The 16,833-nt window shown below is 36.7% G+C and overlaps 1 protein-coding gene across 5 annotated transcripts in view; it reads left to right on the forward strand.

Moving 5' to 3' along the window:
- CTNNA3 (catenin alpha 3) overlaps positions 1–16,833 on the forward strand; it is a 1,751,355-nt gene that overhangs the window by 185,615 nt on the left and 1,548,907 nt on the right. For all 5 annotated transcript variants that reach the window (XM_032842041.1, XM_032842013.1, XM_032842050.1 and 2 more), the window contains exon 5: positions 13,160–13,279. In XM_032842041.1, the coding sequence (XP_032697932.1) occupies positions 13,160–13,279 (120 nt within the window). The remainder of the gene's footprint in view (positions 1–13,159; positions 13,280–16,833) is intronic.

The following is a 16,833-nucleotide window of genomic DNA, read 5'->3' on the forward strand; positions in this document are numbered from 1 at the left end:
AAAAAATAGAATGGAAAGAAAACTTTTAAACTCATTTTATTACGCCAGCATTACCCTGATTCTAAAACCAGACAAAGACTCCATTAAAAAGGGGAGTTACAGGCCAATATCCCTGATGAATATGGATGGAAAAATTATCAACAAGATACTAAGAAATCGAATCCAACAGTACATTAAAAGAATTAATCAACATGATCAAGTGGGATTTATTCCTAGGCTACAGGGGTGGTTCAATATCCACAAATCAATCAGTGTGATACACCACATTAATAAAAGAAAGGATAAGAATCATGTAATCCTGTCAATAGATGCAGAAAAAGCATTTAACAAAATACAGCATCCATTCTTGATAAAAAAAAAACCCTCAACAATGTAGGGATAGAGGGAACATACCTCACATCATTGTATATGGCATCACAAAGGCCATATACAAAAGATCCACAGCTAATAGCCTCAATGGGGAAAAACTAAGAGCTTTTCCTCTGTCGTAAGGAACAAGACAGGGATGCCCACTCTCACCACTGTTCACCACTGTTATTTAACATAGTACTGGAAGTCCTAGTTGCAATGATTAGAGAACAGAAAGAAATAAAAGGCATTCAAATTGGCAAGGAAGAAGTCAAACTTTTAGTATTTGCAGACAACATGATACTCTAGAAAACCCAAAAGACTCCACTAAAAATTTGCTAAAACTGATACATGAATCCAGTAAAGCTGCAGGATACAAAATCTACAGAAATCTCTGTTGCATTTCTATACACCAATAATGAAGTAATAGAGAAATCAAGGAGTTAGCCTCATTTATAGTTGCACCAAAAACCTATGAATAAACCTAACTAAAGACGTAAAAGATCTGTATGCTGGAAAGTATACAACACTTATGTGAAATAGAAGAGGACACAGAGAAATGGAAAAACATTTTATGGTCGTGGATTGGAAGAGCAAGTATTGTTAAAATGTCTGTTACTGAAAGCAGTCCACACATTTAATACAATCCCTGTCAGAATAACACCAGCACATTTCACAGAGCTAGAAGGAAAAAAAATCCTAAAGTTTATATAGAATTAGAGAAGACTCTGAATAGTCAAAGCAATTTTGAAAAAAGAAAAGCAATGCAGGAGGCATCACAATTCCAAATTTCAAGCTCTATTACAAAGCTGTCGTCATCAAGACAGTATGGTACTGGCACAAAAACAGACACATAGGTCAATGGAACAGAGTAGAAAACCCAGAAATTGACCCACAAGTATATGGTAAACTAAACTTCAATGAAGCAGGAGAGATTATCCAGTGGAGAAGAGTCTCAACACTTGACGTTGAGAAAATGGCACCACATGCAGAAGAATGAAACTGGACCACTTCTTTACACCATAAAAAATAAACTCAAAATGGGTGAAAGACCTATATATGACACAGGAAACCATCAATTTCTTAGAGATCAATTCAGGTAGGAACCTCCTTGACCTCGGCAATAGCAACTTCTTACTAGACAAATCACTGCAGGCAAGGGAAACAAAAGGAATAATGAACTGTTGGGACTTCATCAAGATAAAAAGCTTCTGTACAATTAAGGAAACAGTCAACAAAACCAAAAGGTAGTTTACAGAATGGGAGAAGATATTTTCAAATGACAGAGCTGATAAAGGATTAGTTTCCAAAATTGATAAAGAACTTACCAGACTTATCACTCAAAAAAGAAATAATCTAGTTTAGGAAATGGGCAGATGACATGAATAGACACTGTTCCAAAAAAGACATCCAGATGGATAATAGGCACATGAAAAGATGCTCAATATCACCATTATCAGGCAAATACAAATAAAAACTGTGATGAGATACCACCTCATTCCTGTCAGAATGGTTAAAATCAACAACACAAGAAACAATACAGATTGGCAAAGATTGGAGAAGGGGGAACCTTCTTGTACTCTTGGTGGGAATGCAAACTGGTGAAGCCACTCTGGAGAACAGTATGGAGGTTCCTCAAAAAGTTAACAATAGAAGTATCCTACGATCCAGCACTACTAGGTATTTAACTAAAGGATACAAAAATATACATACAATACAACATGTATCCTGATGTTTATAGCAGCATTATCTACAATAGCCAAACTATGGAGAGAGCCCAAATGTCTTCAACTGATGAATGGATGAAGATGTGATATAAAAGTACAATGAAATATTACTTAGCCATCAAAAAGAATGAAATCTTGCCCTTTGCAAAGATATGGATGGAGCTAGAGTGTATTATACTAAGTGAAATAAGTCAATCAGAGAAAGACAAATATATGATTTCACTCACATATGGAATTTACTAAACAAAGAAAGAAACAGCATGGGAGCAGAAAGGTGGCAATGGAGTAGGAGGACCCTAAGCTCACCTTGTCTTATGAATACAACTACATAACTACCAAATCATCCTAAATATCCCAGAAATCAACCTGAATACTGATAGAATAAACTCCACAACTAAACAGAGAGCAGAGGCCATATCTTAGAAGGCAGGAAGTGTAGAGACATGGTTTAGGGGAGAAATGTATTATAGCTGCTGTGGACAGGAAAGAGCCTTGGTCACAGAGAAGAGCAAGAGAGGGAGTAGCATAAAGGGGAACACAAGGAGAACATTTCCCCAAAGCCATTGGCTTCGAAAATCAGTTGGGCTCTATTTTGTGAGTTCTTGCAACTAGTGGTAGGCTTAAAGCCTGGAGTTTTAAATGTTAATGGCCTTGGCTAGGATAGAACCCGGAGGGCATTGTGCTACTCCTGGAGAGAAGGCAGACAAGCAACCCCAGAGGTTAGACAGCATGGAAACAGTGATCTGAGAAGTATGTGTGGGACACACAGTAAGAACAGTATGTGCTCCTTTTGGAGCTTGCCCCTGAGAGGCAGCATTCATGGCGACATTTCTTTGGGACGAAAGGAGTTGGCTAGTGCCATTTCCCTCCCTGCCCCTCAGCATAAACATAGAACCACTTGTGTGAAGCAGTGCACTGTTAACACTAGCTGCCTAACTTGCTTATACCAAGCCCTGCCCCACCCTGCTGTGCTCTGATCAAACTGTCCTTTTTGGTCACACTTGCCTCCGTCCTAGCATGGTGAGCTCATTCCCCCAGAAGACCTGCCCCTGCCCACACCATGTCTCTCAACTAGAGAGATACAGGGACTCATTTCTGGTAGTGACAGGTCTCATTTCACATACAGAACAGAGCACACCAGTTAAAAGTCACCACATTCAGGCAAGGGATCAAACACTGCCCACAGCAGGCAGGGAGAGCCTCTGCAGATGACTGGCCTGAAGGAGAGAGCAGTTAGAACACAACACGAGAGTGCACACAGCACGTCCTGGAGACACTCCCTGAAGCTCCAGACCCTGGGCACTACATGACCTCTTTTTCATAAAGCTGTTACTTTCAGGGCTAGGAGACATAACTGGCTTTTCTAACACAGAAAAGAAGACAGAGACTTAGATATACTATGAGAACAGAGGAATTTATCCCAAATGAAAGAACAAGTTAAGGCCAAGGTCAGAGATCTCATGAAATGGATAAAGTAACACACCTGTTGGAGAACTTAAAGTAGTGATGATAAGGATACTCACTGGGCTTGAGAAAAGTATAGAAGACATCAGTGAGACCCTCAGAACATAGATAAAAGAGTTAAAGAAGAATCAGAAATGAAGAGTGCAATAAATGTGTTTAGAAACACCCTTGATGCAAAGAACTGCAAGCTGGAAGAAGCAGAATGATTTAATGATCTAGAAGACAAAGTAATAGAAAGCACTGAGGCTGAACAAAAGAAAGAATTATGCAACAGAATAGATTTAGGGAACTCAGAGATTCCATCAAATGGAGTAATACTTGTTTTATAGGAATCCCAGAGGAAGAAGAGAGGAAAAGGGGGCAGAAAATGTATTTGAAGTAATAACTGTAAAATTCCCAGATTATGGGGAAGGAAACAGAAATGCAGATCCAGAGAACTCCCATCAAAATCAACAAAAACAGGTCAACACCAAGGCATATTGTTTGCAAATTTGTAAAATATAGTGATAAAAGAAAAACCTTAAAAGCAGCAAGGTAAAAGTCCTTGTCTTACAAGGGAAGACCCATACAGCTAACTGCAGATTTCTAAATACAAATTGGCAAGTCACAAAAGAGTGGCATGCTATATTCAAAGTTCTGAATGGGAAAAATCTAACCAAGAATACTCTATTCAGCACCAGAAGAATGTTAGAGTCTCCTAAAGAAAAACTGAAGTAGTTCATGCAAAAAATACGAAAGGGGACTTGCAAAAAATACGAAAGGGGACTCTTCAAGTGGAAAGGAGAGACTGAAAATGATTGTATAAATTAGGCAGGAAACATAAGAGCAGTAAAAATGAATATTTCTGTAAATATCAGTCAAGGAACTCACATAAAAAGAGGATATAAAATATAATAACATATACCTAAAACAGTGGAGGAGAGGAGAAAAGAATGGGTTCAAACTTGAATAATCAACTTAATATGGATTGATATTTGTAGAAGAGGTTATATACAAACCTAATGGTAATGATATATCAAAAACTATTACTAAATAGGCAAAAATAAAGACAAAGAAATCCAAATATATCACTAAAGAAAATCAGCAAAAAATGAATGGGAGAAGGAAAAGAAAGGATCAGAGAAAATCTTCAGAAATAACTACAAAACAAGTAATAAAATGGCAATAAATACATATCTATCAATAGTTATGTTGAATGTAAATGTACTAAATGCTCTGATCAAAAGACATAGGGTATGGAAAGGGTAAAAAAACAAGACCTATCTATATGCTGCCTAAAGAGTCATGTGAGACCTAAAGACACCTGCAGATTGGAAGTGAGGGGGATGGAGAAATATTTATCATGCAGATAGATGTCAAAAGAAAGCTGGAGTAGCAATACTTACATCGGACAAACTATACTTTAAAATAAAGACTATAACAAGAGACAAAGAAGGGCACTATATAATATTAAAGGGGAGTCCAACAAGAAGATATAAGAATTGTAAATATTTATGTACCCAGTATGGGAGCACTCAAATACAAAAAGCAGGTAATAACAATGCCAAAGGAACTAATTGATAATAATACAACAATACAATAATAGTAAGGGATGTTAACCACCCACTTATGTCACTAGAGAGATCATCTAAACAAAAAAAATCAATTAGGAAACAATGGCTTCGAATGACGCACTGGACCAGATGGACTTAACAGATACATTCAGAAGATTCCATCCTAAAACAGTAGAAAACACATTCTTTGCAAATACACATGGGACATTCTCCAGAATAGATCACATATCAGGCCACAAAACAGCCCTCAACTAATGCAACAAGATTGAGTATCTGTGCACCTTTTCTGACCACAAATTATGAAACTAGAGATCAACCACAGGAAAAAAATCTAGAAGGAACACAAATGCATGGAAGTTAAATAGCATGCTACTACATAATGAATGGATCCACCAGGAAATGAAAGAGGAAATAGTAAAATATGTGGACACAATGAAGATGAAGGCACAATAGTCTAAAACGTTAGGGATGCAGCCGAAGTGGTCCTAAGAGTTAGGAAGTATATAGTAATATAGGCCTACCTCAAGAAGCAAGAGAAATCTCAAATATACGGCTTAATCTTACACTTGAAGGAACTAGAAAAAGAACAACAATTGAAGCCTAAAGCCAGCAGAGGGAGGGAAACAATAAATATTAAAGCATACATAAGTGATACAGAAACTTAAAAAAAAAACAAACAAACCCAATAGAATAGACCAATGAAACCAGGAGCTGGTTCTTTGAAAAAAATCAATAAAACTGATCAACTTCTAGCCAGACTTATCAAAAATTAAAGAGAAAGAACCCAGATAAATAAAATCACAAATGAGAGAGGAGAAACAACAACCAACAACACAAAAATATAATTATTAAGAGAATATTATGAAAAACTATATGCCAACAAATTGGACAACCTAGAAGAAATGGATTAATTCCTAGAAACATAAACTATCAAAACTGAAACAGGAAAAACTAGTAAACTTGTAGAGTCTGATAACCAGGAAAGAAATTAGTAATCAAAAAACTCCTAGCAGGGGCGCCTGGGTGGCTCAGTGGGTTAAAGCCTCTGCCTTCGGCTCAGGTCATGATCCCAGAGTTCTAGGATCGAGCCCCACATTGGGCTCTCTGCTCAGCAGGGAGCCTGCTTCCTCCTCTCTCTCTCTGCCTGCCTCTCTGCCTACTTGTAATCTCTGTCTGTCAAATAAATAAATAAAATCTTTAAAAAAAACAAACAACAACAACAAAAAAACTCCTAGCAAACAAAATTCCAGGACCAGATGGCTTCACAAGTGAATTCTACAAACATTTAAAGAAGAGTTAATACCTATTATCAAACATTCCAACAAATAGAAAAGGAAGGAAAACTCCCAAATTCATTCTAAGAGGCCAACGTTACTGAGATACCAAAAGCAGATAAAGACACAACAAAAGAAAGAGAACTATAGGCCAGTATCTCTGATGAACATAAATGCACAAATTCTCAACAAAAATCTAGCAAACTGAATCCAACAGTACATTTAAAAATTCACTTACCATGGTCAAGTGGGATTTATTCTTGTGCTGCAAAGATCAATGTTCTCAAATCAATCAATGTGATATATTACATAAGTAAAACAAAGGATAAGAACCATATGATCATTTCAGTAGAAAAAGTATTTGACTAAGTACACCACCCATTCTTAAAAGAACAAGCAAACAAAACAAACAAACCAAAAACCTCAACAAAGTAGGGATAGTAATAAAGGCCTATGTGAAAAACCCAGTTAATAACATCCTAAATGGGGAAAAACTGAGCTCTTTTCCTCTATAACCTGGAACAAGACAGGAATGTCCACTCTCACCACTTTTATTCAACATAACACTGGAAGTCCTAGCCACAGCAATTAGATGACAAAATGAAATAAAAGGCATCCAAATCAGCAAGGAAGAAGTAAAACTTTTACTGCTTGCAGATTAAATATATAGAAAACCTGAAAGACTCCACCAAAACCCAGCTAAAATGGATAAATGAATTCAGTAAAGTCGCAGGATACAAAATTAACATACACAAATCTGTAGCATTTCTATACACCAGTAGTGAAGCAGGTGAAACAGAAATTTAAGAATCATTCCATTTACACCTGCACAAAAACCAGTAAGATACCTAGGAATAAAGCTAACCGATGAAGTAAGAGACCTCTACTCTGAAAACTATAAAATGCTGATGAAAGAAATTAAAGATGATAAAAAGCAATTAAAAGACATTCTATGCTCATGGATTAGAAGAACAAATATTGTTAAAATGTCTATAGTACCCAAAGCAGTCAACACATTTTTAATGCAATCCTTATCAAAATACCGACAGCATTTTTCACAGATTTAGAATAAACAATCCTAAAATTTGTATAGAACCACAAAAACCTCCAAATAGCCACAACAACCTTGATAAATGCAAAGCTGGAAACATCACAACTTCTTTCTAGATGCCTCCTGAGCCAGTGGCAACAAAAACAAAAATAACCTATTGGGACTTCATCAAAATAAAAAGCTTCTGCCCACTGAAGGAAATAATGAACAAAACTAAAAGGCAGCCTGTGGAATGGGAGAAGATATTTATAAATGACATATCTGATAAAAGATCCATATCCAAAGTATATAAAGAACATATAAAACTCAATACCCTAAGAAACAATCCAATTAAAAATGGGCAGAAGACATGAATAGACCTTTCTCTAAAGAAGACATACAGATGGCCAACAGACACATGAAAAGAGGCTCAACATCACTCATCATCAAGGAAATATAAATCCAGACTTCAGTGGGATATTACCTCCCACTTATCAGAATAGCTAAAATCAACAACACAAGAAACAACAGATGTTGGCGAAGCTGTGGGGAAAGGAGAGCTCTCCTGCACTGTTGTGGGAATGAAAATTGGTCCAGCTACTCTGGAAAACAGCGTGGAAGTTTCTCAAAAAGTTAAAAATAGAACTACCCTATGATCTAGCAATTGCACTAACTAGGTATTTACCCAAAGAATACAAAAATACTAATTCAGAAAGATACATGCACCCTGATGTTTATAGCACCATTATCTACAATAACCAAACTATGGAAACAGCCTAGGTGTTCATCAACTGACAAATGGATAAAGAGGAGGTGGTACATACATACAATGGAATATTACTCTGCCATAAAAAATAGAAATCTTGTCTTTTGTAGTGACATGGATGGAGCTAGAGAGTAGTATGCTAAGCGAAATAAGTAAGAGAAAGACAAACTGTAGGATTTAACTCATATGTGGAATTGAAGAAAAAAAACAAATAAGCAGAGGGAAAGAAAAAAAAAAGATATCTAAGAAACAGACTCCTAAGTATAGAGAACAAACTGATGGTTACCAGGAGGGGAGGTCGGTTGGCAGGTGGGTGAAATAGGTGGTGGGGATGAAGGAGTGCACTTGTGATGAGCACTGGGTGTTGTATGGAATTGTTGAATCACTATATTGTACATCTGAAGCTAATATTACACTCCAGGTTAACTGGAATTGGCATAAAAGCTTTAAAAAAATGCCAAATGACCAAAGGAAAAAAGAGACAAACCAAAAAACAGACTTTTAACTATAGAGAGCAAACTGATGGTTGTGAGAGGGAGTTGGGTGGGGGGAAGGGGTGAAATGGGTGATGGGGATTAAGAGTACACTTATGATTATTTTTTTGAAGATTTATTTTGAGAGAGAGCAAGAACAAGCAAGAGAGAAGGAGTGAGTGGAGTGGGGAGGGGCAGAGGGAGAGGGAGAGGGAGAGAGAGAATCTTGAGCAGACTGTGCTGAGTGTGGAGCTGGTTTCGGAGCTCGATACCACAACTGTGAGATCACAACCTGAGCTGAAACCGAATTGGATGCTCCACCTGACACTGCCACCCAGTTGCCCCGAGAACACCTAATCCTGATGAGTACTGAGTAAGTATAGAATATTTGAATCACTATATTGTATGCCTGAAATTAATATATCACCATATGTTAACTAAACTGGAATTAAAATTAAAATATAAAGTAAAATTGACAAATGAGTCTTTTCCCATAAAGTTGGAAAGCTTTTCAAAGGTCAGCTGCTCTGTCACAATCTCAAATAAATAAAATCTTTAAAAACAAGAGAGAAAAGAAAACGGGATGCCTGAGTGGCTCAGTCAGTTAAGTGTCTGACTTTGGCCAGGTCATGATCTCGGGGTCCTGGGATGGAGCCCTGTGTGGGGCTCCCTGCTCAGCGGGGAGTCTGCTTGTTCCTCTGTTTCTTAGATATTTTTTTTTTTGTCCCTCTCTCTGTCTCTCCCTCTGTCCCTCCCCCTGCTCATGTTCTCTCATTCTCTCAAATAAATAAAATCTTCAAAGGGCTGCTTCTTGTGCTCGGTGAGCCTGCAGGCAGGGCGCTTTTTTTTTTTTTTTTTTTAAGATTATTTATTTTGAGCGGGAGAGAAAGGATGGAGAGAATCTCAAGCAGAGTCCCTCTTGGGCAGAGTGCTCAGCCCACAGTGGGGCTCAGTCTTATGACCCTGAGATCATGACCTGAGTTGAAATGAAGAGTCAGATGCTTGAATGACTGAGCCACCCAGGCACTCCTGCACACAGCTGTTGCAGAGCCATTTCTGTTTGATAAAGCCCTGTCGATCTTGTGGGCATGAGCTCCATTTGTCTCCAAAGCCTCTTGTTTTAGGTTTCTCTTGGGTGCTGGTCTTAAATGTTGGCATGCCTAATGTGGGGTACAAAACCTTCAATACTCAGGGACTAGCTGTGGGTTTTGAGTTTCCTCCCAAATGTGGGTTGCCATGCTGGGGATGGGAGGGTTTATGGTGAGTTTGTGTCTCAGCCTTTCCTACCTGCTTTGACGTTTACCTCTCATTTGCTTGATGTGAAGTGGTTGCTCAGCCAGTTTCTAGATTTTTTTCCCCAGAGGAAATTGTTCCATATACAGCTGTAATTTCAATGTGTCTATGGGAGGAGGCGGATGCAGGACCTTCTTACATTTGCCATCTTGAGTCAAAATCTGAACAGAAAAGAGTTTTATGAGAAAACACACTGGGAGTGTTTACAGTGCTTACTCTAGTGACACATTTTAGGCTTAGAGATAATGTTTGCTTCTTCTCATTTTTGTCTTGTCTGCCGTGTGATATTTGTTTGATAAGGTAAGCAAATAGAACAGAACTTGCATTTGTTTCCTGGTTCAGAGACCATTTTGATACTCAGTTTTGGCAGTTTTAGAACATTCCTAGGCTTGCTGGAGGTCAGATTTATTCATTAGGCTTTTTAATTTTACATTTGAATTTTGTAGTAAGGGAAAAATATTAACACAGGATAAATGTAGTGTTCAACAAATTATTGGGCCTTCTTTGCTTATTTTAAATTTCCACTCAAAAGTTTGAAGAGGTAAAATCTAGGAATGTTAAAATCTCTTCAATTAATTCTGCTTCCTTTCCCAACTTATCTTCAACTGAGAGATCATTTATTCTGAGACATAGTCAACATAATGAAATTGCAGTGCACTGAACTAATGAGAAAATCTTAAGAGGTCTATTTCAGTGATCAAGCACAGTGGCCTATTGGAATGAAAAATCCTCAAATAAATCAACATTTAATTTTTTAAAAGTAAAATCTAAACCTCTCTTTAATCACTGTCTTATTTTTTATCTTTTTCATGTCAGCTTTATCTGCAAAGTAAAATTATTGCTTTTACTCTTTAGCATCTTTAAATATATATATGGGCAGAGAGAGATGGGGCATGTTTAATAGGGATCTAACCTAGAGGACACTACAGATAATTGTATGACCTCTCCTTGACAATTATTTGTTGTTATATGGGAAAAAATTTACTTAAATAAATGAATCATCGTAATTTGAATACTTTGAGCTATTTAGTGTCAATAAATGGAGAGAGTAAGTCTTGATAATGAAAGGTCAAACTTTAAAGTCTCCACTTTATGCAGACTGATTTTTCATAGAAATATTTTGTGGTGATGTATTCTTCCTGGATTGTCTCCCTTTCTTCTTTGGCCATGGAAATATTGCTTGGTTTTCATGTTTTTTTTGTTTTTTTATTTTTTTAAGATTTATAAATGTGTTTACCCTAAAATTCCTCTTTGGATCTGTATAAATTCACAGAAGTAAATGTGAAGAAGAAGTATTTCAGAAGTAGAGCTAATATTTTTTAGGGAACATAAAATGCTTAGAATTAAACAGATTGGTTAGTTTATATTAATTGTTAGTAAATTTGCTTAAATTGTTTAGAATATTAAATTTGGTATTTTGATTTGAATGTAGTGAGAAGGGACCAAGAAATGGGCAAGACACAGAAATGATCATACAACATGATAAATAGTTAATATAGAAGTCATTATAATTATGTCAAGATAAATTTTTAAACTATGCTATAAAATAGGGAAACGAGCAGACTTTGGCTATGTTGAAACTGATGGGTAGAATCTGTTCCCTTTTAAGGCTCTGAGAACTTGTCCTTATATTTGAAGCCTAAATCAGATCTCTTGATGTCTTCTACATGGCCTGAGTTCCTCAGTTGGTATAACTAGTTTTTTTTCTGTTTTACTACATGTTGCTTTTATTTCTCTCTCTCTCTCTTTTTTTTTTTTTTTTGTTTTTGGATTCTCTTTACTACTTTGCCTTGCGTTAGAGTTAGTGGTATGGTAGAAAGAGCACAAACACTGTAGTAAAAACCTGGTTTATACTCTCTGAGTCCCAGTGTACTCACTTGTAGATTGGGGAGAGAAATAGGATTACATTGGAAAGCACAAAGTACCTGGCACTGAGCAGGCACTCAATAAATGTCAGTGTCTTTCCCATTTCTGAGTTCCATGTGTAGTTCCTTCATGGTTTTTAAGTTCCTTTAGGGCAGAAAATATGTTTTATATTCATAGTACCTTGTGCATAGTAGGTTCTAAAAGATTATTTGTTGAATTTAATTTACTGTAGCGCTGTGGAAGCTTAGCACTGTTATTTTCCATTTCTTTTTCCTCTGTCACCTTGGATTGAGATAAACATGTTGCTTTCATGAAATTGAACATTTAATTCAGTAGAATGCCATTATAATATGACTTATCCCACAGAGTTTGAAGTAAGGTCAAATCATTTCCCTGGAAACTTAATAATATTCTATAAAATCTTATTAGCCTGTCTCATAGCATCATAGTCCCTAGAATTCTGGTGTGTTTAAAATGGTGAAGTCTCTCTCTGTAGAAATCTGTCTAAATGCACACAGTGAGAATATGGGAGGTAAATGACATGGAGAAAGAGCAAACGCAAATGTCATTGCAGGTGACATTACTTGACATTTTCAATCACTGATCTTCCAAAGTATGTTCTAATTTACTAAAATAAACCAAGAATTGAATATCTTGTGATCTCCCTTTGCTTAATTAATTATTAGCAGCAGAACAACATTCTGTGATCCACTGCAATTTGTCTCCTTTGTATTTATCTAGTATCTGACTTAAAAATGAACAGAAGCATTCTGATTCAGCAGAACTGATTTATAACTCATCTGCATTATACAGCATAAATGAATAAATGTTTCCTGAACGTGCTACATATGCTTCAATTACAAAAATGTTAGTTTTCTTTCCTTCTCAAAATATAAGATCTGAGAGATCTTCCTGGCTGAAGTTTGTGGGGTGCTGATTTTGCATAGATATTTCTATAGAGACAAACAGCTACCTTTATATATATATTTGTTTCTGTGATTGGAACGTGAGAGCTCTCTTAGCACTTCCTCATTATGATTTGAAATTATAATACATTCATCACAATTTTTTTCATTAGAAGTAACAGTATATGCTAAAACAGTTTTTTTTTAAATGCAGTATGCTCTTTTGTTAGAATGAGGATTAAACATGCTTCCCTTTCATGCAGTAATGTTGGTTATACTTATGATACAGTTTCTAATTCTTTACAATCATTTCATTGAAGGACAATTGGCATGTGTTCACTCTGGATTATGAATGAGAGAAACTGAGGCTCAGTCTGGACTATTTCTCTGTTTCAGCTAGTTAGGCATTTGAGAAAAATGTACTGCTATCCTAATGATTTACTTTTGTTTTCAATTTCAGTTTCAAAGAACATTTGAGTCTCTAAAAAATGTTTCCAATAAATCTGACCTCCAGAAAACCTACCAGAAGCTTGGAAAGGAGCTGGAAAATCTGGATTATTTAGCCTTCAAACGTCAGCAGGTAGGAGTCAAAACTCTCCCTGGTGGAGGAGATGAACACTTTATGCTTCCTGCCATTCTGCCTGTCAGGTTTAAGTGGATCTAGGGAGACTTATCTTCTAATGTTTAGGGCAGAAATAGGTTGTGCTGTGCTGTGCTGACCTGCTGCGTTCATACGGCTTCCTGAAGCATTCACTGTGGTCCTTGCTTTTAGATGTGCAGTTTGGGGGTTTCCACATGTGTCCTTATACCTCCCTTAAAGACAACTCCTGCTGGTTTGTGAACCTATAACTACCCTTTGACTAAGGATGCCTCAATGTCATAAAGGAAACCTCTGTGATGGCTTGGCCAGATGACTTTTATATTTGACAGGGGGATACTTGAGGAGAAAAATCACCTGATGACCAGAAAAAGGATATAGATGTACGTACAAAATTAAGGGAAAGAATCATGAATATGCCAAAGCATGAATCTACCTTTAGTTTTCTTGTTTGATCTCTGAAGATTAGTGGAATTTTGCTAAATGTGTAAGGGGGAAGGAAAATGTTCTTTACAAATGCAAAGCTTTTAGCCTCCTTGTATAGACCTCCAAATAAATACAGAATCAAAATAGATTTTTTATAAAGTTGCTTTCAGAATTAGTATTAAAAAAATATTAGTAATCACTAAATTTGATGTATTTGTGAGATGCTGCCACAGTAACTAGCTAGCTAATTTTCCCAAGCTGATCCTCACCAATTTCCTCAGAGCCACTAGGTGTCAGGGTTGTCAAGCTTTTACTGATTGAATGTTTATTCCGATCAGAACAGCCAGATAGACGTTTAAATTAGGTTGCATGAAATTCGGGAATGTGTTCAATGATGGATAGTGTCTAGAAAAATGACTAAGTGGCTGACTCGCATGGCCAAGCACCGAGTCCATTTTTTAAGTCTTTCATGTTAGTAGGGCAAAGGTGTGACTCTCTTGTGATTGCCTGATTCACAGATTTTGGATCTTTTGGATGAAGTTTTCAAAGCTGGGCTTCTTTTTTTTTTGGTTCACCTTATGAAATCACTGTGGTATGGTCTGAAAGTATTGACTTGAAAAGGGAATTGTGTTCTAGGTTTTGCTTTATCACTGACATTACATGGGCATTTAGGCTTCCTATTGCCCTATTTTCCTGAGAGTTACTTTTATTTTGTAGAATGTTGTGGGGTAAATGGAACATCTCTGCATGCACTTTAATTTATATGAAAAAGGACACAATATCCATTTAAGTTTTATTTACTTATTTTAAAATTAGTGATGGCTTACATATTAATTAGCTCATGTAAAGGAAGTGGGTCACAGTTACACAGAGCTACTACAGGAATCTCCCAGATGGTGCTGCTTTAAATTCACTGTAAGTCACTGGCCTATGCAATTTTTAGTACAGTTTTGTTTCCAAGAGCCATATTTTATCACTGAGGGATATTTGAGTTGGCAGGCAATAGTCACTGTCCTCTTCTCTCATCCTTTCTTATTAGCACATTTTCATTGATTAGATTTTTGCATTAGCTAATTGTGAATTTGGAAAAATGTGAATGCTTCAAGGGTAGAAGGGCAAGACTTTGCCTGAATGAAGGACAGATAAGTAAATTGTATGTGTGTTTGAGGAAAAGATGGGCACATGGTGTATAAATGTATGTACACTTATGCATATGTAAATCATATATACGTTTATTAAATGGCAACTGTATGCCACATATTGTGATTAGTAAATTTATGGATCAGATCATGAAATGTTTATAACAGTGCAATGGGGATGATTTTATGAGCACCATTGTAAGGTGAGAAAACTGTTAAGAGTTAAGTAACTTGTCTAAGGTCACTGGGCTAATAAGACATAAAGCTGGGCTTTAAATCTAAATCAGTCTAACTATATACCTGCGCGTTTTCCAGGTCTCATTCCCAGTACCTTGCAGGGAGGCAGGCTGGAGGATAGGAAGGTGAGGAGGCCTAGGCGTGCAGTATGAAGACAGTTTTAGGGATGCCAGACCCAGGGCTTAAAGAGATCTTTGAAAGTGGGTACCTGGTGAGAGGCAAAACAGGGTGGGTTCTCTCTCCACTTCTCTTTCTCTCATGCAGATTTTTAGTATATATGAAAACACAAAACGATTTTTGAAATAATGTCTTTAGACAGCTAAGAAAACGCATAAAACTTTATCTTCACAATCTTCTGAGTTTTATATCTAGTAACCATGGTTCTAGTGAAATTTATTCACATAAGGCAGTGTCTTAAACTCAAAGGGATGAATCCTTATGTAATGAACTTAACTGCACACATAACATACTGTCAATCCTTTTGTATTACACAACTCCAGCTCTCCTTATATCTAATGATCATTTTTTTCGGTTTGGAAAGAATGGAAGGGGAATTGAGGGAAGTGGAAAGAGGATGATAGAGTAGAAAGTCAGGGACCAAAGACTGATGGAAAAGAGGGAAAGGAACTTGTAGGGATATGATAAGAGGGATCAAATGAGGGAAATTAAACTGTACTTGGTTTTATACTGTGTACCCAGAACTCTTCATTTTATTATCCCCCAGTCTGACTCACTGAAGAGATATTAAGAATGAGACCTGGGAAAATAGTATAGTAAAAGAAAACATTGATTTTTGAAGAATTTAAAAAATTTTTCAAAATAGAAAAATAGGGAGGAAAAAAGAGAGGAATACAAGAAGACATGGCAAATGAGGGAGATGGCAGAGAATAGCAAAGACAAATTTTGTTTACCTCCCATTTTGTTTCCAAATGTAGCAGAGCTTCCTAGGAATCTGTAGTATTAACCAAGTTCTGTACCAAAGCCACAAATGAATTGTTAGGAATTAGTTTGGGCAGGGTTCAGAGAGTCAAAACAACATCAACTCTTCTCTGACTTGATGGGATTTGCCTTTTATCTCCAATCCTATGTCTTAAAAGGCCTCCAAACCTTTTAAACACACACAACTAAGTTTCTTCTGCTGGAAAAGATTCAGGTTTCTGTAAAATTGCAATTCAGCAAGAAAGATTCTGCCTTATAAGGCAGGATTCTTTGTACCAGAGGATTAGTCATGGTTTGTTCCCCGGTCTAACCATATTTATCATTCCTCCTTGTGACAGCACGTAGCTCCATAAGGACAGAGCCTCCTCTGTCACCTTCAATGCTGTATTCTCTGCAGTGTTCACAACAGTATCTGACCCATGGCGAATGCTCAATAAATACTTGTTGGTGCTCTTGTTACTAAGAACAAGGAAGCATACCTGAAGTTTTGGTTTCAGATTACAGGCAATTAGTATTGATGTATTTTACTATACTTTTAAAATTCAGAAGGGCATTAACCCTTTGGTTTCCTGGTTAGCCCTTTGGCTTATTTATTATTTAGGTTCTCTCCTAACATTAATAATTTTCCAATCATTTCTTTAAGTAAACACAAAATGTTAATGTTACCTTAACTGTGAATTATGGATGAGCAGTGGATTGATTATAGTTATTTTCTTGGACTCATTCATTAGATTTTATTTTCTGTCCCTCCCTATGACATTTTAAACATCATTCTCAGAGATTCCCCCCCCCCCC

Source organism: Lontra canadensis, unplaced genomic scaffold (genome assembly GCF_010015895.1).
Source record: "Lontra canadensis isolate GAN:19392208 unplaced genomic scaffold, GSC_riverotter_1.0 scaffold3, whole genome shotgun sequence".
Classification (NCBI taxonomy): domain Eukaryota; kingdom Metazoa; phylum Chordata; class Mammalia; order Carnivora; family Mustelidae; genus Lontra; species Lontra canadensis.